At 38.4% G+C, this 27247-nt stretch overlaps 1 protein-coding gene across 7 annotated transcripts in view; it reads left to right on the forward strand.

Annotated features, from left to right (window-relative positions):
- The window catches only part of tiam1a (TIAM Rac1 associated GEF 1a), a 74079-nt gene extending 51467 nt beyond the window's left edge, over nt 1-22612 (forward strand). For all 7 annotated transcript variants that reach the window (XM_077242664.1, XM_077242665.1, XM_077242663.1 and 4 more), the window contains 17 exons: nt 748-852; nt 1517-1598; nt 1686-1772; nt 3619-3831; nt 5386-5513; nt 14842-15069; nt 15223-15291; nt 15437-15562; nt 15703-15811; nt 16426-16605; nt 17504-17622; nt 17766-17874; nt 18272-18330; nt 18709-18805; nt 19168-19255; nt 20460-20632; nt 20939-22612. In XM_077242664.1, the coding sequence (XP_077098779.1) occupies nt 748-852; nt 1517-1598; nt 1686-1772; nt 3619-3831; nt 5386-5513; nt 14842-15069; nt 15223-15291; nt 15437-15562; nt 15703-15811; nt 16426-16605; nt 17504-17622; nt 17766-17874; nt 18272-18330; nt 18709-18805; nt 19168-19255; nt 20460-20632; nt 20939-21459 (2493 nt within the window). In that variant the 3' untranslated portion in view covers nt 21460-22612. The remainder of the gene's footprint in view (nt 1-747; nt 853-1516; nt 1599-1685; nt 1773-3618; nt 3832-5385; nt 5514-14841; nt 15070-15222; nt 15292-15436; nt 15563-15702; nt 15812-16425; nt 16606-17503; nt 17623-17765; nt 17875-18271; nt 18331-18708; nt 18806-19167; nt 19256-20459; nt 20633-20938) is intronic.
- The last annotated feature ends 4635 nt before the right edge of the window (nt 22613-27247 follow it).

Consider the following 27247-nt stretch of genomic DNA (forward strand, 5'->3'; position numbering starts at 1 on the left):
ATTAAATGCTGACTTTTATTGCTGAATGTAAATAGTTTCTCGATATTTATTTAGACTTCCTCATTTGTTAGTCTTTCTTTTTATACAGCTCTTTGGAATACCTTATTCTAATTGGTCAGTTGAAGCATTCTCTAGTCAAATATATGTCATGTCATCTCACAGTCTCCACTTTCTTCTTCTTTCTTAATATATATATTTCAATAAAACAATATTTCATGACCTTTTTCTCTTGTTTATGTTTTATTATATATTTATATTTAGTGTTAATATAATATAGTATATTATAATTTACTATGTACAATATTTCCTGGTTCTCCTCAAACTTAAAACTTTGACTATGATAGCATGTTATGAACCGATAAACAGCTGCAAGTTCATGTCCTATCTGGTCCATTGGGACAAAGAAAACGTTTTTTGATGAGGTCATTGAGTTCACTACTTTTATATGAAAGGCACAGGGGTCTGAACGAGGCTCATAACCTCAGATTTCTCTTGAGGGCTAGAGCCATGTTATCCATCCCCCATCTTTCCTGCTGAGTGATCATACAGACCACAGTGAGCTGCCATTTAAGGGATCATTAATGCGCAATCCTTGCAGCCCGTGCTCTATAAAAACAATGCATAATTTGCCAACTACTTAGTCTAACAAGTTTCATTTTTACACATTATTTATTTTTAGTGTATAAAGACACCAATACTAATAAGAAAGTGATTACAACCATACAAACTTGTTTTTTTACTTCACAGGCTCACAGACTGGATCTTTCCAAGCACTATATACGGTTGAAGTTCCTTGTCGACAATCAATTGCAATTGTATGTCCCCAAGCCAGAGGAGGACCTCTGTGACCTGGTGAGTCCAACGAAGAGAGCCTGTCAGCGGCCACAGCGTTTCCTGGACAGCTAAGAGCACCTAGCGGTCACAGACTCAGCGTGGGGTGAATTTATTAGACTGTGACGGCTCTGCAATGTGCCGCAGATAGTATAAAGTTTTAAAGTTCTGACTGCAATGTAGGTTAAAGCGAGTCTAAACTCTCCGACAGCTTTGAGGCTGCTGCATATGTTATGAATTATGTAGAAGATGCATGTACTGCATAATGCACTCTGAATAGTTCTTCTATCCGTGTGTGTGTGTGTTTGTGGAGTCTGGGGAAAACCACCTCTGCAACGAATGTGCAACCTCAAAAGCTAATTTACTTTGCTTTTTTTTCACGGTTGCTCTTCTAAGATGACAGATAATCTTTGTGTTTTCAATGTCTCCTCTCATCTTTTCGCTTTCTCTCAGTAGAGACTTAACTTTCTCTTACTTTATTTCTCCCTGAAATGATCAAAGCCTCCGTTTTGTCTCAGGCTCTCTTGAGAATGGGCTGGTTTTTATTTAGCATATCTATGCCATGAATTTCAGCAGACTAAGACATTTTCCATGATGTATGAGCTCTTTCTGCTGTCATACTGTAAATTAACTGTACATCCTAAGAGTGCAATATGACTCTTTCTCTCTCTCTTCCTTTGTTCAGCTGTTCAAAGAAATTGAAATTTGTCGCAAGACAAACAAAGTCATCCAATTTGACAGAGATGAGTCCTGTGCCATTGGCTACGGTAACAATGCTGTTTAGTTTATTTCTGTTTTTATTCCTGTTCTTTGTTCCTTTTTCAGTTGTTTATCTCTCGTTTTATCTTTTCCAGGTTTCTCAGTGGCAGTAGTAGAGGAGAATGGAGGCCAGCAGCTTCATATCACTGATGTGAAAGCCGGAGGTCTGGCATTCGCCAAAGGTGTGTGATGGAACTCAACAGATAGCTGTTCTTCATCATAGCCAAGCCATATACAGTGTTGGGGAAGATACTTTGAAACTGGACCCACAACAGTCGTTCTGTGATAGAATGAAAACCATTGTGTGATTGCTAAAAATAAGAATTTACTTCAAAGAGATTAGAATCTAGTTTGGCAATGCATTTCTCTCTTGTTTATGGTATGCTTAATCATGAAAACGGTTCCTAGATTATCTTACTGCCTCTATTTGGCAGCTGTTCCAGGCCCAAATCAAAACCTTATGCCGTCCTCCCCACTGTAAATGTCTCACCTGCAGTAGTCTGTAAAACTGCTGAGAAATTAGCAGGGGAATATGGAGGAGTCTGAACTGAGATGACTGACCCAAATCTCCACTGGACTGGAGGAAAATCATTTAAAAAGCTTTCACATGAGCACAGGATTACTAAGAGGAGCAAATTAAAACCATTACACACTTCCAGTGATATCTGTGCCAAGCGAGTGCGCTCATTAAGAGCAACCTTCAGAACGGGTTCAGATACTCTCTGTTCCAGGAAGTCAAGTTATTGAGCGTCAGAGTATTTTAATCAGTGGCGCTTTCTAAGATAAGCATCGCTATTATTATTGCTCATACTAAGGGTCAGGGATTTGTGCTAAACCCCCAAGAATTAAACCTGCGTGACTGAATGCACAGTATACAACGCGCATGAACTTTCCCTGCTGCAAAAACCCATTTAAACCAGCCTGATTCTGGTCTTAGCTTGTTTAAGATAGTCATCCATCCTGACCCATTAGGTTTTCAGGTGGTTTAGCTCAAAATTGTCCAAAACCTAAGCTTAGACTAGCAAAAAAAATTAGGTAAAAATTCAGCAGGGTTTTGTTTCAGTATCGTTCTTCGTAATTCTACCCAGAAGGCCTTCCAGAAGTGGCAGTGTACGAGAAAATGCTTGTCTGGATGAATAGTAAGGCAGATGGATGCAAATCCAATCGGACAGTGTGGGAAGCAATTCCCTCTTTTTTTGGGAAGAATATGCCCCAACAAAAAATTGGCTCATCAGGACCATGTGCTGTCCAAACTGAATGGAAGTGTGTGTGTGTGTGCGTGCATGTATGTGAAATACGCACAGACAAACTTGCTGGAGGTAATACTCAAATTCAGGACAGTTTGGACGCACAGCACTGGGGGCGCTTGTTGATGACATCACCCCAACATTCATCATCACTCTATTGCCTGGGGCAGAGCCGAGCCATCCATTGAAAAACCTTTATTACAGCTGACATTTTGCTTCATGTAACTGGGTCACACTTAAGGCAGTGTGTGCATGCATGCATGCATGCATGTGTGTAAATCCATACAGCATTCATAAAAGCTCAGAAACAGAGAGGGAAATTTAGCTCCAGCAAGAGTTGGGAGGCTGGGCATGGACATCAATAATCATTTAAAGTGCCAATCCTGCCTAAAGAGTGTTAACTGAGCTATTTGAGGCTAATTGAGCAGCTGATGTATTGGTAATTGATAATTAAGGAAGGGGGAGGAGCAGACACGTTTCCCCCTTTGTTCTCATCCTGTTTTGTACAACATACACAGCAAATCTACTTGAATAATAAGGATGTAATCATTCTCTAACATGGTTATATGAATAATTAACTTTTTGCATTAATAATTAACCTCTGACAGCATTTAGTTTTGCACCTCTGTAAGAAAACAAGGACTTTTTAAATGTTTTAAGGGGAATTCATGAATATTTTTGTCTGCTTCTGTGTTTGAGTGATGTAACAAAATGTTGAGGGGTTACAAACTTGTTTTTTGTGTTTGTCTTTTAATTTTTGTAAAACATTGTGTGTGCTCAGGTCTCCGAGCAGGTGATGAGATTCTGAACTTGAACAGTAAGCCGGCGAGCGCTTTGGAGCTGCCAGACATGCAGGCTGCTTTTTCTCTGCCCTCTCTCACCCTGACTGTCAGCACACTGCCCGCTACCGATCCACACCAGCTGTGCCAGCTGCCTCCCCGCCGATCGGACGGGGCGCAGGACCTCTGCACTGACATCTTTTCCCAGAGTCAGGGTAAACCTCTTCACCACTGTCTTATTTTTTTTTTCATATATTTCCATATTTTCTTGCCATTACTCAATCTTTTAAGTCATTCTGAAATCATAAAAATCAGCACTAGAATTTGAGCGTACATCAACATACTACTAGAGATACGTTACCATTTAAAAGTTTTTGGTCAGTAAGATTAAAGACAGCATTTATTTAATTAAAATACAGTTAAACAGTACTACTGTGAAATATTGTTTAAAATAACTTTTCTATTTTAATACATTTTTAAAATGTAATTTATTCCTGTGATTTTCAGTCTTCAGTATTATTTTAGTATCATTGATATACAGTTTTTGTTAATATTTTGAATAGGCTCTATGCACGATCGCTTCCGCGTTTTGTCTCAGCCCGCCCAGTTACATCCGGTGCTGCGTCAGAAGCCGGGTTTGCCTTAGGTGGAGATAATGGCAAATTACACTCGCTGTTTACAAAAACTTCCTGCGGTTGATGTGAATGATGTTAACAACACTGTGAGGCAGTTAGCTGTCACACATAAGAGTAAGAAAGAGAAGGGCTTTAAATTATATATTTCGACCTACATCGACAACTTTGAGGGTGAGTATTCTCTCATATCGTGCGAAATCCGACTAGCGAATCAGTTTCTAAAATCGTTGTCTCCGTTTCTGAGAAAATGAATTTTATTAAAGTTGTGCCGCTATACACTTCGCGCTATGCGGAAGTAAAGACGCTGGCTGAGATCCTACCGGAAATACGTCAGCAGCGTTCGTGCATAGAGCGTATTAGGTTTTATTTTCTCATTTCCTATTTTAATATTTTATTAATTTTGTTGTGTTTGTCATTTTTTATGTTTTTTTTAAAAAAATGTCTACATAGTTTTTAAGCTTTAGTTGTTTTACTTCAACTTAACTAAACAAAAATGTTGCTTTGGCAACTAGTTGGAATAAAATAAGTTTCAGTTAATTTCAAGTAATGAAAATGTTTTTATGCTTTTAGTTAACTACAATAATAACCCTGCTTCAGTGTCACATGATCCTAATGTGCTGATTTGGTGCTCAAGAAAGGTTTCTTATTGTCAATGTTGGAAACAGTTGTTCTGCTAAATAGTTTTGTGGAAACCTTGATATGTTTTTTGGGATTCTTTGATGAATAGAAAGTTAAAAAGAAAAAACAGCATTTATTTGAAATCTTTTGTAATTTTGTAAGTGTCTTTACTGTCACTTTTAATCAGTTTAATGTATCCTTGCTGGAATTTTTAAAATTCTTAAAAAAAAAAAAAAAAACTTAACTTGTGCCATGGTACAGTCTTGTTCAGGGGTTCTCAACTCTGTCCCTCGAGATCCACTTTCCTGCAGTTTAGCTCCAGAGCTCCAGTCCTAATCAAACACACCTGTACGAGCTAATCAAGGTCTTCAGGATTAATGGAAAGCTACAGGCAGATGAGTCTGATCAGGGTTGAAAAGTGAAACTCTCCAGTAAAGTGGATTTCGAGGGCCAGAGTTGCTCATCCCAGGTCTGGTTGCTAACCCAGTCCCTGTCTTTGTTCATTGCTCCCCCTAGAGGACATCCTAGATGAAGGTCTTGGCCTGGTTCTGCTCAGCCCCGATGACACGGTGGAGGACAGGGTAAACCTAATGGCTGAAAGCCCTGCCGACAGCCTGGAGGATGAAGTAGACTCAGCACACAAGGTTAGAGACCAGCTGCCATGAAGATTCATCAAAAAATCTCTACTCAAACCTACAACTGTCTGGCTGGCTGTATTGTACTAGATTGAGCTTTTGGTTTTGATGCAGAGAGCATGTCACCCCAGTTTCTTTTTTGTCAGGGTCATTATGTATTTACGTTCTGTGGCCTCTGCTGTTATTTGGGGTGGGTAAATACAGACTCTGTTTTCTGATATGATGAGTGTCATCTGGGGTCCGAGGCTGACTGAAATCAGATGGCTGGTTAAGAGCTTTGTGTCATGTGATCTAAGTGACCTTTGATTTCAGAGACTGCAGCAGATGGGAAGACAGGTTGTCTTGCCTTGCGGATCTTCACACGTGCACACACTCATACTCTCACACTGAGTGTTAGTGATGACATAGTCCACTTGATTGAGGTCAAGATCAGAGATGGATGGATGAAACTTGTCAACACATACTCGTACTCAAAGATCCAAAAGTCTGTGACCACTAATGAATGTGCCCCCTTTCACAGACTGTAAAGCTGCATTTCTATAGGGTTTGTTCACCCTAAAATGAAAATTATCCCATGATTTACTCACCCTCAAGCCATCCTAAGTGTATATGTCATTTTTTTCTTTCAGCCAAACAGAAACAGTTATATTAAATATCTTGGCTCTTCCAATCTTTATAATGGCAAATAGCAACTGAGATTTTGAAGCCCCAAAAAGCGCATCCATCCATTGAATAGAGCTGGACAACAAACTCAAGCTCCTCTTCTATTGTATCGAAATCCTCAAACATTTCTCTTTAAATATTCTCGTTTTAGTCTTCTTATTCATGACCGGTGTTTTGATTTGCTCTATCCTCTGCACTTCTGCGTTCATTAATACATCATGCGTCGGGTCAGAGGTCACTCTTCGGCCGGAACTCGACTCGCGTACGGCCATTACCGGAAGCTGCTCATTATAGTTTATTAAGTTAAATATGTTTTTTACAAAAACACTTCGCTTCAGAAGGCCTTTATTAACCCCCCCTGGAGCCGTATGGATTACTTTTATGATGGATGGATGCGCTTTTTGGGGCTTTAAAATCTCAGTTATGCACTCCCATTATAAAGCTTGGAAGAGCCAGGATATTTTTTATTATTACTCCAACTGTGTTCGGCTGAAAGAAGAAAGTTGTGTACACCTAGAATGGCTTGAGGGTTTTTACATGTATAACTATTCTTTGTTTCAAATTCCAGAATAATATATATATATATATATATATATATATATATATATATATATTAGTGCTGTTAAACGATTAAAATATTTAATCGCGATTAATCGCATTAATGTCATAGTTAACTCGTGATTAATCGCACATTTTTATCTATTCTAAATGTCTCTTGATTTCTTTTTGTTCATAATTTTTTCTCATTTTAATGCTCTTATCGACATGAAAAAAGTGGATTGCTTGCTTTGTGCACATTTTTTTTTATTGAAAACAACATAGGCAATACTGTGTTCAATTTCACAATAACATTCTCACTTGGAGCAAATAATTTCTTTGTATCACAATGTAACACTGTCCATCAATAAAAGGGTGAAAGAAATACTGACGAGGTACTGATATTGACGAGGGGGCGGAGAATTCGCATCAGCTGTGTGTGTGTGCTTGGCCATCATCAAGTGGTACTTCAGACTGGACGTGCTGCGATGATGATAGCTCAGTTCATAACGACAAAACACACAGATCACTTTGGTCTAGTCAATGGAACCATTTGCCAACTTTTAAAAGTAAACTTTCCATTCAGAATCTTATTGGCATCCATTTCGGCGTCTCGCGCTCGTCATCCACTCAAAACGTAACGTTAACCTATTTGGCCGGCTCGCAAGCCCAAACAAGTGTGTGTGCGCGTGCCTGTTGTTTTGTTTCCGGTCTAGCTAGATCCACTTGCGCTTTGGTCGACGAAGCAACAAAACGTCTTCGCACGGCGCAAGCCCTTGAAATGAATGGGTTTCATAGCGCAGCGCCGCGCATGCCGCGTCCTGTTGCAAAAGCATGTGAAAAAAAACTACAGAGTTTGCTAGACCAAAAAGACCATTAATCTCGCGATAAAAAATTAATCGCGTTAAAATGGTTTTGCGTTAACGCCGTTAATAACGCGTTTAACTGACAGCCCTAATATATATATATATATATATATATATATATATATATATATATATATATATATATATATATATATATATATGTGTGTGTGTGTTTATGTTGCAGTTTCTGTTCACCACTATATAAGTTTACACAACTATGACTATTCTTCTTTCTGAGAACCTCGGAAATGTGAAAAGGGTCCATTGATAATTTTTTTAGTTTTATATTATTACATAATATCAAATTTTATCAGCAGAACAATTTGAGTGAACTGAAAAATGAACATGATTTGGTTTGTCCATCTTTTTATTTAATAACATTAGCACTTGAGCCGCATGATCATGTGATCTGAAAATGACCCAAAGAGCATCTTGTACGAAGAGTCACACGATCAAAGTCACAAATTTGCTTAATTAGTGATCTAGAATATTTCTCTTAAATATTTCTAAATCGTTGTACATCACCTTTCTTTTACTTTTATTTCCAGGGTTAAATTTAATTTTGAATCCCAGATTTTCAATGTGGTCTAAGAGGTTTGGACTCCACTGTATACAAAAACACACACTTTGCAACTTCCACTTCACACTGCAATGTTTTTCCCAGAGTAAATGTTATAAAGTCTGTCTCAGGATTGATTCGTCTCTCTCATGATGGTGCAAACTTTCTTCTTTTCCCTTCTGTGTTCTCTCTGTAGGTCAGTGTGATTGTTTTTCTCTGTTAACTGACCTGATGTCTGGCCTCTTTTTTTGGGTATTTTTTCTCTCACACGCTCTATCTCTTGCTCCCTCTTGCTCTCTGTGTCCTTGTCTGTCACACCGACACTACCAGCCGGCTATAGTCTCTCTCGCCTGTTCTCCAACACACCATCTGTTGCAGAAACACATTTAGCCCTAATAATTCACCCACAGCAACACCACATTCTGTCAGAGCGTGTGTTTGTCTTGTCCCGTTCCCCTCTGTCCCACCCAAGTGTCGTGTTGTTGAATGAGTTGGTAGGATATGAGTTTTGTGCTGGTAACTGACGTTTTGACACATGCAGTCACATGACCACACCAAATAGACTGTCATGAACGCTCTTTTGACACTGTCAAACCGGGGAAGGGAAAGTCTAATTCTGGTTTACTGCTTCTCGCTCAGTTGTGTTAAAGGTTCTCACACGCACATGTGATGCAAAAGGAACGCTGTACTAAAATACTGACAGTTTCCTGCAATACTTATTCAGCAATAACTCTACAAATGAAACAAAATGAAACGCACAGCGTGATCAGTGTTGTCCGATTCTTGGATGCATGGCTCTTATGACCCCGTTCTTAAAAGTGAATTAAAAAAAACAAGGCAAACTGTGTAGCCTTATTCCCAAACAAGCTACTTTTGATTCACTTCTTTAAACGGATACTACCGTGCAACTTGTATAGTCAGATTCCTGAACAAAATTCCACGCCCTCTACATAATGAGGACATGCCGATGTCATTTTAATTCAAATTCCAAATAAACCTACTTTATTAAAAACTTAAAAATGCAGAATGTTTGCTATGATGGGTATGTTTTTTGTGTGTTCCTTAAACCCGAATTAGATCTCTATTCAGACATTAATTTTACCAAGTTTACACATTTTCTCTTGTCTATTTAGTTTTTGAGTTCTTAAAGCACAACTGAAAGCTTTCTCTTACACTGTACTGTCTATTGTTCTGTATTTGTATGTGGTTTTGACAGAAAGACAGGCAGAGAGAAGCTGATTCAGCTGGGCATAATTTATGAGCTTCATTTTCTCTCATTCTCTCTCTTCCCATATTAATCACACGGCCGGTTATCGTTATTATCTCACGTCACTTATGTTTTCTTTTCTCGCTTTGAGATGAGGGTGAAAGAGAGGGGGACATCTCCTTTAATTAGCTCTGCATTCTAATTGCTTGATTATGCACATCGATTCGAATCGTTTAACGCTGATAAATTATGGAGAAACCCGCCGCAGGAAACAGACAACCTAGAAGACAAAGGACAGGAGGACTTCATTATTTTTCCAACCTCGATAATGACTGCATGTATCTCACAGAGGGTGGTTCAACATCCTGCTAAACCCTAAAAAGTTCTTCCCCTGCCAGTCTCCAGACTTATCTAGAATGCAAGTTCAGCCAGCCGAGCAGTTCTGCCCTCGAGTTATCACTCTGGAGAGAAATACGAATGCATGTTTATGGATTTGGGCTGTTAACTGTCTAAATATTGACTGTTCACATCAGCGTGGCTTAGCTGTGTGTGTGTGTGAGAAGGAGAGGAGGTTTCTACTGCAGGATTCTTTTAATCGTGATTGGTTTGAGGATGCACATGATGTGGAGCTTTATGCTTGTTACAACCTGCATCCCATGAAATCTCTTGAGAAATTTATGGATTTGCATGTTTTGCCAGTCATAAATGCTCTGAGGTGCTGCAAAGCCGTTAAGCTTGTGTGTAAGGTGAGTTGTGAGAGAAAGAGAGAGAAATTGGATAAGCGGAGGTGATTCTTGACTTGGGCATGCAAACCAATGCTGTTCTGCCATTAAAGCAGAGCTGTAATTTCATATTGGAGCCCATGAGCTTTAGTAGCATGCATGGTAGACAAGTCTGAAATGTTTGCTTTTACATTTTAAAGGTTACAATTAAAATGCATTGATGTTTAGATAACCTTGGATATAATTCCACACACAGTTTTGAAAAGTTAAAGCTCCGTCAAGACATTGTACATTTAATTTGTGCAGTTGAGAAGTCTCTTTCAGAGCCTGATAAGGGCATTTCTCTGCTTTCCAGAGAAGGAAACATTCCTCTTCCTGACTTCCATGAGTCTATGCATTGATAAGATGAGTTAACAAGCCAATAAAGGCTCCTGAAAAGTGTGTGTGACTGTGGGTCTGCTAACTTTGCCTGAAAGATAGACATTAGCTCTTCTAATAAAGCAAGCATGTTGGAACTCGTGATGAAGCGCTGGCTGAATGGGTGAAGGTTTGATTGTCATTTAACAGTATTTTTTTCAGTTTTTATTGAATTTATATATGGAATATATATGTGTATTATATATGGTATAATTCAACGGCCCGAAGTCAATTATTCTGCTAGTACTACGGTTACCATACCTCAAAACATTGTTCAGATTAAGTATTTCAAGACGTTTTTGTCCTTAAAACACTCGTGTGTAGGACTAATTTCTCACGCATCTAACCCCAAGCCTCCGTTGTCAATTCCAAAACGTCATTTTAGAGCTATTAACAGAGACTAAAGCCATTGAAAGCAGACTTATGCAGTTATTAGGACGAGAGAGAGAGAGGGAGAGATTAATGGAGGGTATATGTTGAATTATCTGAGTGTGTCTCTTAGCAGTGTTCGACAGCAGCATCTCTACTAATAGCAAAACTGTAAGTTTATCTGCTCCAAGATCACGGCCATTATTACCTCACTTGTAAGAAATTCATGTAGCTTTTAAGTTGTTAAACTATTTTACTCATAAAATCGTCAAAGCAGCACTGACAGCACATTTCAACACTGACAACAGTGTGTGTCCGTACTGTATGTTTGAGTGGGAGATAGAGCGGGAGAAAGACAGTATATGCTTTCCGTACATAATAAAACGTAATTTAGTGGCAAAAAACATGGAAACTATAATTGTATAATATATTATTTGCTTGGTCCGTGTCATTGTGGGATTTGGTTCTTTTGCTGTTGTAGGCTTTTAGGAGCTTTAAAATATTTTAAATCATTTGGCGAGGTGATATGGAACTGTAATGCGGTCTAAACCTGCCTGGAACTACTTAGCTGTGCGTTTCCCTGAAAATAATTGCACACCAGAACGTTCGTTACCAAATTGGATTGTGTGTGTGTGTGTGTGTGTGTGTGTGAGAGTGAAGAACCTGTTCACTAACTGTTCTGGCAAACCCATCTCTGCCTATGGTTGTTCTTTTCTATACTTTCACCATAAAGACAAACATTGTGCCACACCTGTCCTCTTTGTTCTCGGCATGTTGGCGTTTTCACCTGAGAAAGCTGTGCTTTTCCCAGCTGTGTTATGATGTGATGCTTGTTGTGTCCCTGTGTTCCCCTCCCCTTCTGTCAACTTCCTCCTGCTGCCGACAAGATTATTATTATTTTCTCTCTCTCGTTCTCTCCCTCTCTCTGTGTGTTTACTGTACCACCACAGCTGTCAGATCCCCATTCCATTCATCCGGCTAGAAACCAGCTCAGACAAGCAGAGACGTAGGGAGAAATTCTAGGAAAGGAGGGAGGAGGCTGTGTTGGACAGGGAAGCTATCGTGGCTTGTAGTTGGTAGTGGAGAAGACTCATTCGCTGTATCGGTTTCTGGTCGGAGAAGCTCCGTTCTCGCTCTCATGGTCTGGTAGTGACACGTTTTGCACGCAAAGATAAGCTGGAGGTGGAGGCGCTTCCTGTGTTTATTACGGGTCACCCTGCTGTGACTTCTGTGAACTTTGAGGGGCAGAATGTCTGTGCTGTGGAGATACAGGAACTCCAAACGTTCCTCAGAGTCCATCTATGACATGCTGCAATTGGTGAGCCTGAGTATGTTTGCTTTTGTGTGTGTGATACTTACTCAGCATTACATAACAGTTCATGGGCTCCACACTGTGTGTATTGTTAGATTTAGCGGCTTAGTATGTTACGTACATGTAACATGTATAATGTTGCATAGGACAATTTGAGCATTTAAACTGGGATGTTCTGGGCTAAATACAATTTTAAGTTCTATAATACAGCCAAGTACCTTATAAAATAATAGATTTGTAGCAGCGCTAAAAACTGTCACAGTGTTTTGGTAGTATAACTGTAGCATGTACATGTTTTAGCATGGAGCGCAGGGGCGGGTATGATTTTTACTAAGCCAGACTTTGCAAAGTTATATCAAATCTTTCAAATCATGTCATGACTAGCTGAAAAGGAATTTCCAATTACTCTCACTTGGTTTTCGCGTGAAAAGACGAGGTAACTACCCATAAAGCGCTGTTTACATGGAGCAGATTCTAACCATAGGAATTGTATCTGTAGAGCATAAACAAATTCATCCACTTAGAAAACTAGTCCCTCTTTAAAAGAGTGATTGAAAAAAAAAAAATCATTTTACTGCTCATATAGCATGCTTTTGTACAACAAAAAAATCAAATGGGTGCTTTAGGAAAAATATATAAATTTCAGCAGTTTTAACTTGCACTGACATCTTAAAATATGTCAGTGCCATTTTGTCTCAAGATACACGCACCATTAATGATTTTTTTAAGGCATGTTCATAAAAGTTACTTAAATAAATAGGTTTAATTATGGCTTAATTAAAAACCGTAAGCATAACCAGACCTGTGAAACCATGCCTAACATTTCTCTTTTAAAACCTGCTGGAATGGCCCATAGACTTCCATTGGAAGTGCATTTAGGTGCTGTCACATTTACTGTTGTTTGGCAAATTTATGTGGGCAAAATCCATTAATTTCAATAGTAATCCACGCTACCAAGAATTTTGCAATAGGGTGATATAAAGTTCCTTTCGCAGATTTCCCAACGGATTTGCAGCATTGACCAACAGAAATCTCCTTTCACAGGAATTTTACTAGTATGAATAAATCGGTAGCATGTGACCAGAAAATCTTCCGCCTAGAAAAGTAGTTACTCCTCAGAGTGATTTTAGATCATTTTACAGCTCACGTAGCTGTTCTTTTTTGTTGTTGTTTTTTTGGGACTAAATTCATGCTTAGGAAATATGATTCACATTTGTTATTTTACACCTGAATGCTTGCCCTAAAGACTTTTAATTGTAGGTGCACTACTGTAGGCTACTTGTTTTTTATGTTGTTTTCACAGAACAAGGAATGAGTCCATTTTCTATGTTAATCGACAGCATACCACAGATCTTGTAAATAAAGCATAAGTTTTATTTAACCCGGAAAAAACGATAGAGCTCCTTACTCATATCTCCCTACATCGCCCCACCTCTCTCCTGGCTGTCCAGGCTGGTTAAGGCATGCTGGGGTGTGCAGGCTTTTTTTCAGTCCGTCACTGTGTGTTTATCATGAGAGGAATTCATTCAGCTGGAAGCCCCATCTGTCCTCCGTTCCTCCTGTCTTTGTGAATCTGTTCCACCTCTTCCTGAACATCACCCTGAGCCTGAGCTCTTGCAGTAGTGCTGGCTTTAAACTTCATCCTGTGACATACGAGATGTGACACTGGTTGAAGATCTTTTGGAACGTAATCTGTCTTTTTGGACAGGTTTGTGTCGTTTAGGTGGATGTTAACATTATATTTATATATTTCAGGTATTTGGAAGCTTGATGATGTGTTTTAATATCTATTGTGTAATGTTTCTCTGTGATTAGCTCTGTAGTACGAGGGGAAGAAAGTGAGTGAGTGAGTGAGTGTGTGTGCTTTGAATGGTGGGAAGTTGAAATAATCTTGGCTAAGGGCAGTGTGTATAGCCTACTCTTTGTTGACATGTTCTTTGTTGTAATTTAGTACTGAACAGTTCGTCTCTTTGGGAAATCTGGCAGTGGATGGATTTTCCATCAGAGTCCTTTCAGAGATCTGACATATAAGTGTGTGTGCAGTAAATAACTTTAAGAGGGTCTAATTACACTTTATCCAAGCATTCATAAGGCATGATGTGCCTTGTTTTTGGAGTAAAACTCACCGAAACTCACCGAATGTATCTGTTTGGAACTGGAAATGCTTCTTTCTGACTCTTAAATGCTCTGAATACCTGTGAGTGTGTGCCTGTTGCTGGTGAACATTTTAGAGGCGCTGGCTTTTATTTTTTACTTTTTCAATTAAAAAATGTGTTACTTGAGTCATTGTAGCATTTCTTTTATTGTGTTTATATACGTTTTGTGCTAAATATTATATTATAATATTTGTAGTAATTGTATTTGTATGTAATCTTATGTATTTATTTATTTATTTCAATTTTTTTTCACTTTGAGGATAATCCTCATATGCTTCTTTCACAATTTTAAGTATTAATATTAAGTATGATTTCTCTTAAAATTAGTCTTTTAAAACAATGTTTTGCTATTGGCTTTACCTAATTTAAACAGACAAGTTGAGGATGATGAAAGGAAATGTGAACAGGATTTATCAATAGATGTGTCGATTTTCCACTCCTGCGTGACTTTTTTTTTTTTTTTTATGCTATTTTGTACTGACATTTTAGTTGTTTCTGGTGTTTAAATTGAAATCGTTTCTCTCCACAGAGTACGGAGCAGGTGACTGCTTTCTGCCGCAACCTTCATGATATGAATTCCACTGAGGGTCCCGTTTTCTGTTCCTCGTCTTCCTCCGCATCTTCCTCCTCTTCATCATGTGTGCCCAGCCCCAACTCGCCCATGCCTGTTCTCTTCACCCCCCGCCAGCTCTCCGACGCTTATAAACTCCGTAAAGTCATCAGTGAGCTTGTGGACACCGAGAGGACCTATGTTAAGGTCAGTATCTTCTGCTGTGTTTTCAAAGCATGGTGTGTTTCTATTTTAAAATAGAAACAGTCCTGAATGTCCACACAGAATAAACATGAAAATCACTCCTTATTGGTAAAAGCTGCACTGAACCAAATTATGAAAAAGTCTGTCTCTCTACAGGACCTAAACATTTTGATAGAGCGCTACCTGAACCCCCTGCAGAAGCAGAGCTTCCTTTCTCAGGATGAGGTGAGATATTTCATTAGTGTTTTTAATTATCATTATTATTATTCTTTTTAAAAAATCTTTCTTATATAATTGATCAATATTATCATCATCTGAAAATGTTATTGGTATTGGCTTTAAGATTCTCTTATTCTCTTTACCTTTCTAGCTGGATGTCCTTTTTGGAAACTTGGCAGAAATGGTGGAATTTCAAGTAGAGTTTCTGAAAACTCTGGAAGATGGAACCAGATTAGTTCCAAATTTAGACAAACTGGAGAGAGTGGGTCAGTTCAAGGTACAGTTATATTCGTCAGATTAGATGCTAGTCTGAGTAGATGCTAAATATGATTTAGCACCAAAGCAAGCTCACTATATATTGGACATTCTGTGATGAAACTTTCTTTGTTTTCTAATTCATTCTCTTCTAACTTCCAGAAAGTACTGTTTTCTCTTGGCGGATCCTTCTTGTACTATGCGGACCGTTTTAAAATCTACAGTGCATTTTGCGCCAGCCACACAAAGGTCCCCAAGGTCCTTACTAAAGGTAGCACAACTGCACTATCAGAGACTGGTTTACTAGCATTAGCACATTTAGCACTGATTTAAAGGGCAAGAAAGCCTTTAGATCCTTGAGGTATCTTATTTCAATGTCATGTCCAATGACTGGATAGTTTAAGTGCTTGCACGCTTTCTAAGTTTGCCACTTTCTTAGTTCTTTTTCTGAACCCCTACCCCCTGCCAAAGGCCAGTTTTCAGAATGTATTCAAAGCTAGAGGGTGTTTTTTACTCTCTCAAACGGAAATGATGTACCCCAAAGGTTTTTTCTTTCTGAAGAATGATGACCCCCTTTAAGGGTCTACTGTAAAAAAATTGTCAATTCCCTAAGGCACCAAAGCTTTTTCTCTGATGTATGTGAATGTAGGGAAAAGTGGCTCAAGTTTTAAAGGCAATGAGAGGCTGACTAATATTTGTATGGTTAAATGTGTTTGACTATAAAATATGAGGCTAAGAATTACTTGAATGTGTAGTTCTTGGCTTGAACACCATGGGCTGAGTATATTGACATAAGACCCCTGCCTAAATTAAAGCCTAGTTTGAGGATACCACTGATATGAAATTCTTGCGCCATCCTATTATTTCTCCAATCTTTTGCTGCAGCTAAAACAGACCCGGAGTTCAAGGCGTTCCTGGCTGAGAGGAACCCCAGGCAGCAGCATTCCTCCACGCTGGAGTCCTACCTGATCAAACCCATTCAGAGAGTCCTAAAATACCCACTACTCCTGAGGGAGCTTCACTCTCTCACCGACCCAGACAGCGAGGAACACTACCACCTGGATGGTAAATATGAAGAATCAGATACTTACTAACTAATGTTAGGCCACGAATGGATCTATGGAGTAATATGATGCTGCTCCTATTCTGAGCAGGTTTTGAAAAAACAACAACACAAAAGACAGGATTTTGCTAGCTCTTTTGAATTGTGCTTGCTCTTCCCAGTATCAATGCGTAGTGAGTGTAAACTATATTAGCTTCTTTGTGTAAAATATTAGCCAATCAATAGGGCTGCGTGATTTAATTGGAATAATAAAACCATAACTTGCATTTGGGAAAGCAACATGCACCAACCATCTTCCCAAACTTGTAATGATAAGCACTTATATTATTTTGTTGTCAACAAAAGGGAAGCTTTGAGGGATCCCTATAAATATTAGTATTGTAATTTTACAGTTGTGCTGTAAAATGCATTTTTCATAATTACTAGTTTATTTCAGTCAAATATTCACTATTTTAATATTTCTTATTCTTATGCTACTGGTACTACTACTACTACTACTAATTATTATTATAATTATTATTCATAGGCATTCTGACATATCAATTTGCATTTTTAAAACTTTTTGTTTGTCACATTTTAAATTGCAATTTTTATCAAAAAAATCACAAGATGTATCTCCCCCAAAATCTTGAAGCCGTGCCAATCAGAATAGAGGTAATTTGCATATATTCTTAAAGCTACAGTAACAAAAAAGCCAGTGCAATTCTAAATTGAAAATGGTCCTGAACCTTTACCAACAGTGAAGCAAAGTGTTAAAAGTGTCTAAAGATTCAGATGAATCCAATCCCACCTGGGGTTTGTAAATTGTAACTCTCTCTATAATTGACTTTAGTGGCAGTTTACTGAGTCTCTTTTCTTTTTCGTAGTTGCAGTTTACTGAGTCTCTTTTCTTTTTCGTAGTTGCTATGAAAGCCATGAACAAAGTGGCCAGTCACATAAATGAGATGCAGAAGATTCACGAGGAGTATGGAGCGGTGTTTGACCAACTCATCAGTGAGCAGAGCTCTGAGAAGAAAGAGGTACAATTCCACTAGAGTCTCCCTTAGAAAGCATCAACGATTAGTTTAATGCCACTACCAAATGTCATGATATGCACACTGACGTCATCTAACTCACTAAAAGTATGCAGATTTGGCTCTACAGCTGTTTACTTGTATCCCAGGTTGCCGATCTGTCAATGGGTGACCTCTTGCTGCACGACACTGTGGTCTGGATCAACCCACCATCTTCTCTCATGAAGGGGAAGAGAGACACAGAGCTGGCTGCGTTCGGTGAGTGCTCGTGAAGTGCTTTTTCCAGAAAAAGAATACTGTTCTCTTATTCATTAGTCTGTTCCCTACAGTAATGGTTTCCTACATCAGTAAAGGCCAGCTGTGTCTTTGGGCACAATGGCATTAGAGGAACCACCTTGTTCTGTGGCTCTTAAGGCATTAAAGTTGCACTTATACGCATTCAGACTTTTTTTCCTTTGGCTGAGACATTTTAGAAGAAGAAACCCTTCAGATACTTTAAAATGGGTCAGTTTGCCATTGAAGTTAGCAGTTTCACCGGGTCACATTTTTACTCTGACTATTCTGAAAAGAGCCCCAAGCTTCTCTATTGTAAATGTTTGTATGGTTCTGTGTGTCTTGTATTAATGTTTTATTTCATTTTTTTTTTCTCCTTCAGTTTTCAAAACGGCAGTTGTTTTTGTGTATAAAGACTGCTCGAAGCACAAGAAAAAAATTGTAAGTGCTTTTTCCCTTTCTTCATTATTCATTAATGTGACAGGCTTGCAGAGCTAAGTTTAAGTGCTTGCAGACTAGCGCTTTTAAGAGGTGTAGTTTTTGTTTTATTGAAGGGCACATTGTTGAGTGTGAAACAGGGATGCCCTTATCTTGTACTTGATTAATTTCTGCTGTCTCTTCGGCTTATTTCACATGGCTAACAAATCTCTGTGACCATGGACTCGGAAACCTTTCACTTGTTTGTGATTTTAAACTATAATGTGGTTTGGAGAATATATCCCTTCCCTAACTTGTTTTCAGTGTGTCAGGTGGTTGACTGCATAATGATGTATTTTAAGTGAGCTCATTTTTTTTTTTTTGTGTGTTATTTTGTATCAGGGTGGATCTCACAGAGCGTCAGTCCTTGATGAGCGAGACCCGGTTCGTTTCAGACACATGATCTCTACAGACGCTCTCCAAGTTCGCAACCTCCCAAGTAAGTTTTGGTCTAGTAGTCTTGTTCTTTTCCCACGGACCTTTTGAGAATTGTGTGGTTTATTATAGCTTAAAGCTGTAGATTCACAAGTACTGTGCGAGGAATGCATTTTAAATCCGATGAACCCTGATGAGTTTAGTAAAGTCTGCTTTTGGCTCAGTGGGCTCAGGCCAGAATGTTTCTATTCCCTATTGATGGTGGATGCTCAAAGGTCATCCAACAGGAACTTGGGGTCTGCACTCTTGTTCATTGTCCCAGGGTCCGTGTCCTCCATGAGGTTCATTAACCCTGTCCTGATCTTGTGGGTTTTCCCACAGTCCTTTTACCAGCATACAGTTAACCTGATGTTTCTTTCATCCCAGATTCAGAGGGATCTGCATTGTGTGAGGTTGTTCACATGAGGTCAGAATCTGAAGGTAGACCTGAGAGGACCTTCCACATCTGCTGCAGGTGAGATGAAGTCCAGAACGCCATGCACACCTAAGCCCTGAAAACTGACCGATAGACTTCAAACTAAAGCAAAGAAAAACTGAACGCACAAGGAACTTAGTTCTCCCAAAAATTAAAATTCTGTCATCAATGTTGTTCCAAACCCGTAAGACTTTCATTCATCTTTGAAACACAAGTATAGATATTTTATTGAAAGCTAAGAGATTTCTGTTCCTCGATCTATTGAAAGTCAACGTACGCAATACTTTGATGCTTAAAAAAAGAAATTGAGCTAAGTCTTAAGATTGCTTTATATGATGAACATTTCATTTTTATAGGCTTTTATTCACATATAGGCAATGACACGCAAAGAAAATATGGTGCATAGCTCAAACATGCTTTGTAACACAAGAATAAACTTAATTCGTTCTTTTTAAAAGCAAAGTTTTGGGTTAGTGGTTTTTCAAAGGAGAAACATTCATTAAAAATGTTAGTTTGTGTTTCAAATATGAACTGAATTCTTACAGGTTTGGAATTACATAAGGGTGAGAAAATGATGAGATTTTCTTTGGTAATCTGTGCCCTTGATGATATCACGGCTCTAGTCCTTCAACTAAAAGGTATTTGTAAAAGAGATAATGTGTAATCTCTGTGTAAAATAGGACCTACAGGCCAATAAAGAACGAACTATAATGGCCCCAAAAAGCTTTTGCACACTCTTAAAAATGTTTGAATATCATTGCATTGATTAGACAACAAAAAATATCCAACCAAGTGGCATCTGATAAGATTTTTTTTGAGACATTTCATTTAAAAAAGTCTCAAACATTTGTGATATCTGTCTTTAAATAAAAAAATAATCGCTATATGATAGTAATACAATGCAATAGCATTCATGCATTTAAGTGTAGCCTAGAGGGATAGTTCACCCAAAATTGAAAATTGTCATCCTTTACTCACCCTATGAGTTTCTGTCTTCTGCTGAACACAAAATATGATATGTAGAAGAATGTTGGTAACCAAACAGTTGATGGACCCCATTGACTTCCATAGTATGGAATATTTTTTTCCATACTATGGAAGTCAGTGGGATCCATCAACTGTTCGGGTGAACTATTAATTATACTTTTATTTTCATACTTTTGGGACCGCTGTAAATTGTCAAACTGTATATTCCCATTCCTCAGTAAAATATCTGAATTTCTTCTTGTTGTTATTTGTTTAGCTCTCTAGAGAGTAAAAAAGACTTCCTAAAGACAGTTCATTCCATCCTGAGGGAAAAACAACGACGTCAGTTAATGAAGACTGAGAATTTACCTCCAAATCAGCAGTATATTCCCTTTGGAGGGAAACGGCTTTGTGCACTAAAGGGTTCACGACCCTCCATAAACCGAGCGGGTAGGTTTGAGATGTCTGACGCAAACTGAACATCGATTACTTTTCTCTGCAACACTTTCCTTCTCTCTGCTCTTCTTCCTATATCCCTGCTAACTCTCCCACAATATCGCTCTCGGTCTTTCTCTGGCTAACATGATTAAAGCCGCAGTTTTTGTCTCAGGCTTTAGGGTGAGCTGATTATTACATAACAAATTTAAATCCTTGTGTCCACCAGATGATATTGCCGTTTTTCTTTCCTAATTTGAGAAAAATGGTTTACTGAATAAACTAGTTGGCATTCACTCTCTCTTTACTATTCATCTGCAGTTTCAGACCCATCTCGAACCCTCGGCCGCCGGAAGCTGATCCGTAATCGTTTCACCATAGACACAGGTGTGGTTTTTGACGACGGCTCGTCCCAAGGCCTGTCACCCATCACCCCGACAGAGTCCCCGCTGTCGTCTTCACTCCGGAAACCCCAGCAGCCCATCCAGGACACAGACCGCTGGGTGGAGGACCAGTTTGACCTGCAGCACTACGAAAACCAGAATGACGTGAAGGAGACGGACATCCTCAGTGACGACGACGAGTACTGCCAGTCCGTCCGGGGCCCTTCCTCTGATCCGAGCCTGGAGGAAACCTTCGAGGCCCTTTCGGTGGAAGGAGATGAAGTCAAGGATCCTAACGGACTCTCGGAGGACAAATCTCCAAAATCCCAAGCGCCCCCAAAGTTGACCCTCCTGAGAAAGCAGTGCGCAGTGGAGGGCGTCGCTTCCGAGAGGGACTGTGAGGTTATTTGGGTCCGCAGGGACGATTTTAAAAACAGCTGCAACAGTGACATCTTCTGAGCGGATAGAGAAATATGAGAACTGTGAACTTGTGCAAGAATAAGGGAGATACCTGCTGAGTTCAAGCCTTTCACAGACACGATGCACTGACAATCTTACTGAAAGCCAGAACTGAAAAACTTGCACCACAAAAACTTCTTGAGATGCTTCAAACCTCTCCACCCTTAACGCAGGCTTCCTGCCATTTGAATCAAGACATCACAAGTAACATTCAAAGATGCCAACTGTACAGCCATTGTATTTATAGGGGCTTCATAATGACAGACAACAGGCAGCTACATGGTTTTTAGTTGATCTTGTATTTTTGTTGTTGCTTTGTATTAAACACAAGATCCTGGTCGATCTGTTCAGTTGTGCTTTTTTTCCTCTTTTTTTTATTTTTATTCAGGGATTTGCAATTTAACGCTTCATATAACCTCGCTAGTTCTTTGTATGGCTATACACAGGTGATTTTGTAGAGCGTGGCAATATACCCAGGCGGTGTCACAACAGTTTCGACTAGCTGTTGAATGCCGCTCCTGTTACAAACCCAACAGTTCCTCGCTTGCTGTCTTTGTTCCCTTTTATTTATAGGTCACCAGCAACCCAGTATTAAAGATCACTGTTCACCGAACATGCTGAGAAATGTTCTTCTACTTGAATATTGAAGTAAGAACTGCAATAATATAATTTGTTTTTCGGTTATGAAATCAAACTACCCATAGTCCTCTCTCTATGGGCTTTGGTGTGCTTGTATATTCAACAGCCAGACATTTAGATGGCATTATAATTCAAAGCACCCCTACAAAACTGTTAAGTGTAGCAGATTTGTCCTGTTCATACTTGGTGGGAATGAGATTTTAAAGAGTTTGAGTCTTTTATGGTATTTTGTACGATGAACACGTTAAACTGCACGTGCATTTTAAACACATGAGATGCCCTTCCACGTGAAATGCAATCACTGCACCTTTAGCCATGGATCCCTTGTTAATGAAATTGACTAAGACAAAAATGTAAAAACTCCTTGCTTTTACCCTCTGCCTTTTTGAGACTGTGTATGTTCATACTGTGGAAATAATTATCCTAAAATAAATTTTCCTAATTTATATTTGCAGTTTTATCTAATAAACTTTGTATGTGGTCAGTTTTAAATAAAGTTTGGTGTGGTTTTTAACACGGTGGCTTGTCTTGTTAAATAAAAGAAAATGGGGGGAAAAAAGAAGAAATAAACACTTGATGTTTTGCAGATTATAACTACAACTGAAAAGGCTGCAGGTTTTGGTGTTGTGCTGAAATCTTGCTTCCCTGTGAAAAATTGACTCCCTGTTTCTGATTGGTTAATAATTCAGTGGGAGCTGCTACCTGATTGGTCCCTATCTCTAATCCTTATTTTAAACCTCAAAGGGAGAAGACATATAACAAGAAGTTTGCAGTGATGCCCTGCGAAATTTTTCCTCTCATGAACGTACATTAACGAAATGACTTTACAGAAAACAATACTGAAGTCCTACAATACATTTTTCCACCCGCAGAAGGGGAACAGATGAGTCATTTTAATGGAAAATAAGCCAGGCCAGAAATTCCTCATCTCTCCTGCGGGTTATTTTTGTCCTTGAATTGTTGATGAGGCAACAGTGTGTTCAGGTTCAAGCTCAGTTAGCTACTTTTAAAGCTAGCTGAAACGTCATTTATAGATGCTCTAGTTATAGGCTGCTCAAGATGCATTAATTTATCAAGAACAGTTTAAATCCTTAGTTGTTTGTTTTTTGGTGTGATTTTCTCAGTTTATTCACATTTTCTTAGTCTAGTGTCTAAAATGTTGGGTATACTTTTCACATAGGACCCACTTTATATTACAGTTTTTTTCTCAAAACTTGGGTCATATTTTTCAAAAAACTTCACATTATTCTCCTAACCAACTTTCAGCTTGGCACAGCAGTCAATTTCACATTCAAAATGAATTAAAACTACCATAACATTTCATATATGTGTAATATGTCTCAAATCAACTCATCCAACAAACACACTTTGTCAATCATTAAACACAGGCCTGAATAACACTAACATTAGGTTTCAATATTCAATGTTTTTATTTGTAAAATTTATTTACAAAGCAAGAATGACACTCTGCTGATTATAAAGCACTGCAGTATATGTTACACAGTCCATGTTTACATTACAGTACAAAATTATTCCTGTAAGTTTCCACTTTTGTATAGATGGTAATGAAATTGAAAGACTAACACCTGTGTAAGTGTCCAGTTACATTTAATTGCTTTGATATTATTAGATTTTTCTTTTTAGATATTTAGAATATACAGTATTTCAACATCGTATTACTGTCTTTCAATATCGTATTACTTCTAGGTTTTGAACTTAAGTTTAAGAGTTTTGAAAAGAATATGTAAACAAATGTAAATTGGCCTGTGAAGTAGCTACATAAAGTTTTGGTGAAGTTTGTCTAAGTGAGAAAAGAATTAATGTAAAGTGAAAGATGCCATCATTGAGTGCATTATGTGCCAAAGCAATGATAAATGATCAAAAAAAAAAATACCTGCATGTAATTACATCTGTAATTACACTGTTGATTCATTAACCCACCCTTATACTTAACCATACCACGAAACCTGTAGCTAACCTTAACCGTATTCCGCCTCAATAGCAGCAAAAGTGTTTTGCAATACGATAAGTACATTGTAACTAACAATTTTTATTATTTTGTTTTATTCTTTGATGCAAATAGTAAAAAAAAAACACCTTATATAAAGTGGGACCCATATTAGTTTGGTCTTTGGCTCAATTGCTCTTAAATTTAAAAAGGTGTTTTCTCAACTTTATAGACCTTTACTACAGATTTGATCATATTCATCTGGGCAGCAGTTTAAACATCAAATGCACCATAACGTTTTCTGCTCTGCTGTAGAGAAAAACATTTTTTTATTTAGAAAATGAAACACCATTTACAAGTGTTTACTGTAAATAAAACACTCCTATAACCAGTTCTCTACCATGAGATCCATCAAAGGAAAAATAAATAATGTAACATTTGAAATTCACATTTCTATTTCAGGTAGCTGTCAGACCATAAGAGCCTGAGTGAAGAAGAATGCTATCACAACAACAAACTAAGGGACAGTTGTTTCACATAATGACGTAAATTTAGGAAATTTACACGGATAAACTAACACTCCTATGGCCCTTCTCAGTCCAGCTCTGATTCCATGCAGTGTCTTGGAGAAACGTTATCCACTGTCAAGTAAGTATGATGAGTTTTAAATTATATTTAGTTAGCTAATACTAAATGTGCTGGAATTGTACAGTTTTGACCAGCTAGTTGGACTTCCTGATCATTTAACTATTTTATAATGGGTTATTTGTATAGTGACTGATCTGGCTTTTAGACTGTGATTTTTTAACTTTTAACTTTTTTTTACTATCCCTAGGACCCATTTCTCAATATCACAACATCAGTCTATGTGGGCTAAACTGTTTATCATTTATCAATGCTTTGGCAAGGAATGCATCTTTCAAAATACATGAATACATTTCTCACTTAGACACACAAACACTCATATACAGGCCAGTTTGCAAGTTTACATACACTTTTCATAATTCAATATTGAATAAGCCAGTAATTTGCTAAATTTCTTCACTAATGCAACATTGAAATATATTCTCAATCTAAAAAAATGAAATACTATCAAAACTATTAGATGTAGCTGAACACCTACACAGATGTTAGTCTTTCAATTTCATTACCTATTATCTATACAAAAGAAAAAATGTAGGAATAACTTTGTACACTAATGTAAACATGGACTATGTAACATATCCTGCATTCGATTCTAAACAGCAGATAGCTGGCTGTCATTCTTGTTGTTAGTGTATTTTAGGTCATTGTTTAAAGGATTAGTTCACTTTTTAAAAAAACTTTTTCTGATAATTTACTCACCCCCATGTCATCCAAGATGTCCATGTCTTTCTTTCTTCAGTCGAAAAGAAATTAAAGGGATACTCCACCAGTTTTTCTTATTAAACTATGTTATTCCCTTAACTAAGACGAGTTGATACATACCTCTCTCGTCTCAGTGTGTGCACTATATCGCTCTGTATTGCCGCAAAACTATGTTAGCACTTAGCTTAGCCCATGCATTAAATATGGGCCAAGCAGAGAAGCGACCAAACACTTCCACGTTTTCCCTATGTAAACACAGTTACTCGAGTAGTGTAACTTGACCTGGGCTGGTGACACAAAATAAACCGTTGCGCTTTTCTAAGCGTTTAAAATTGATGACTATATTGTGTGGCGGAATACCATAACAAGTGCTTTTGAGCACTTCGACTTGGCGCAATAATATCTTCACTCGTGAAAAGTCCTCTTACCGGCTCCCGCTTCCTCTCCCCCTCCCTCTGACATTTCCGTCAATACAACCAACGTGATATGCGCCGGCAGTAGTAGTTCGAGCGGAGTTGACGAAGTAACAGGTTGTTGGAAGCTAGTTTGTGTACAATAATGGTTAAAGCGTGCATCGTAAAGGGTTGTGAAAATAAGGAGAATGTACATAGTGCTGTCATTTTTCACTGAATTCCAACACACCACATACAGCGGAGAGCTTGGTTGAGTTATACGGTTTAAGGCTTATACTACATGTTTCTTTCTGAGCTCAGTCCTTATCTAAATAAAACAGTAACTTTTTATTTCCTGTCTCAGAAGCGCACTGATTTCACAGATATGTTACTCAGCTAAGGTTACTGACACTTCCAGGACAACTAAATACCATGCAAAAGTACACTTACAGCGTTGGGTGATGATCCTCTTTCTTGTGTAAGTGATCTGAATATTGTTGGTGTAGCCTCATCCTTTAGGCGTGTTCCTGTGCAGGTATAGTCCTCCTTTGTGAAATGTTCGGAGCAAACACGCCACTTCTTCAGAGTCATCAATGGTGTTTTGGGATTCTTGTTCAAAGCAGCTAACCAAGCTCTCCGCTGTATGTGGTGTGTTGGAATTCGGTGAAAAATGACAGCACTATGTACATTCTCCTTATTTTCACAACCCTTTACGATGCACGCTTTAACCATTATTGTACACAAACTAGCTTCCAACAACCTGTTACTTTGTCAACTCCGCTCGAACTACTACTACCGGCGCATGTCACGTTGGTTGTATTGACGGAAATGTCAGAGGGAGGGGGAGAGGAAGCGGGAGCCGGTAAGAGGACTTTTCACGAGTGAAGATATTATTGCGCCAAGTCGAAGTGCTCAAAAGCACTTGTTATGGTATTCCGCCATACAATATAGTCATCAATTTTAAACGCTTAGAAAAGCGCAACGGTTTATTTTGTGTCACCAGCCCAGGTCAAGTTACACTACTCGAGTAACTGTGTTTACATAGGGAAAACGTGGAAGTGTTTGGTCGCTTCTCTGCTTGGCCCATATTTAATGCATGGGCTAAGCTAAGTGCTAACATAGTTTTGCGGCAATACAGAGCGATATAGTGCACGCACTGAGACGAGAGAGGTATGTATCAACTCGTCTTAGTTAAGGGAATAACATAGTTTAATAAGAAAAACTGGTGGAGTATCCCTTTAAGGTTTTTGATGAAAACATTCTAGGATTTTTCTCCATGTAATGGACTTCATTGGGTACCAAACGGTCCAAGGTCCAAATGACAGTTTCAGTGCAGCTTCAAATGGCTTTAAACGAAACCAGACGATGCATAAGGGTCTTATCTTGTGAAACGATCGGTCATTTCAAAAATAAATAAAAACGTTTAAGTTTTATAAGCACAAATGCTCGCCCTGCTCTGTTC

Source organism: Siphateles boraxobius, unplaced genomic scaffold (assembly GCF_051911475.1).
Source record: "Siphateles boraxobius isolate OS27281-9 unplaced genomic scaffold, OSU_SipBor_1 25, whole genome shotgun sequence".
Taxonomy (NCBI): Eukaryota; Metazoa; Chordata; class Actinopteri; order Cypriniformes; family Leuciscidae; genus Siphateles; species Siphateles boraxobius.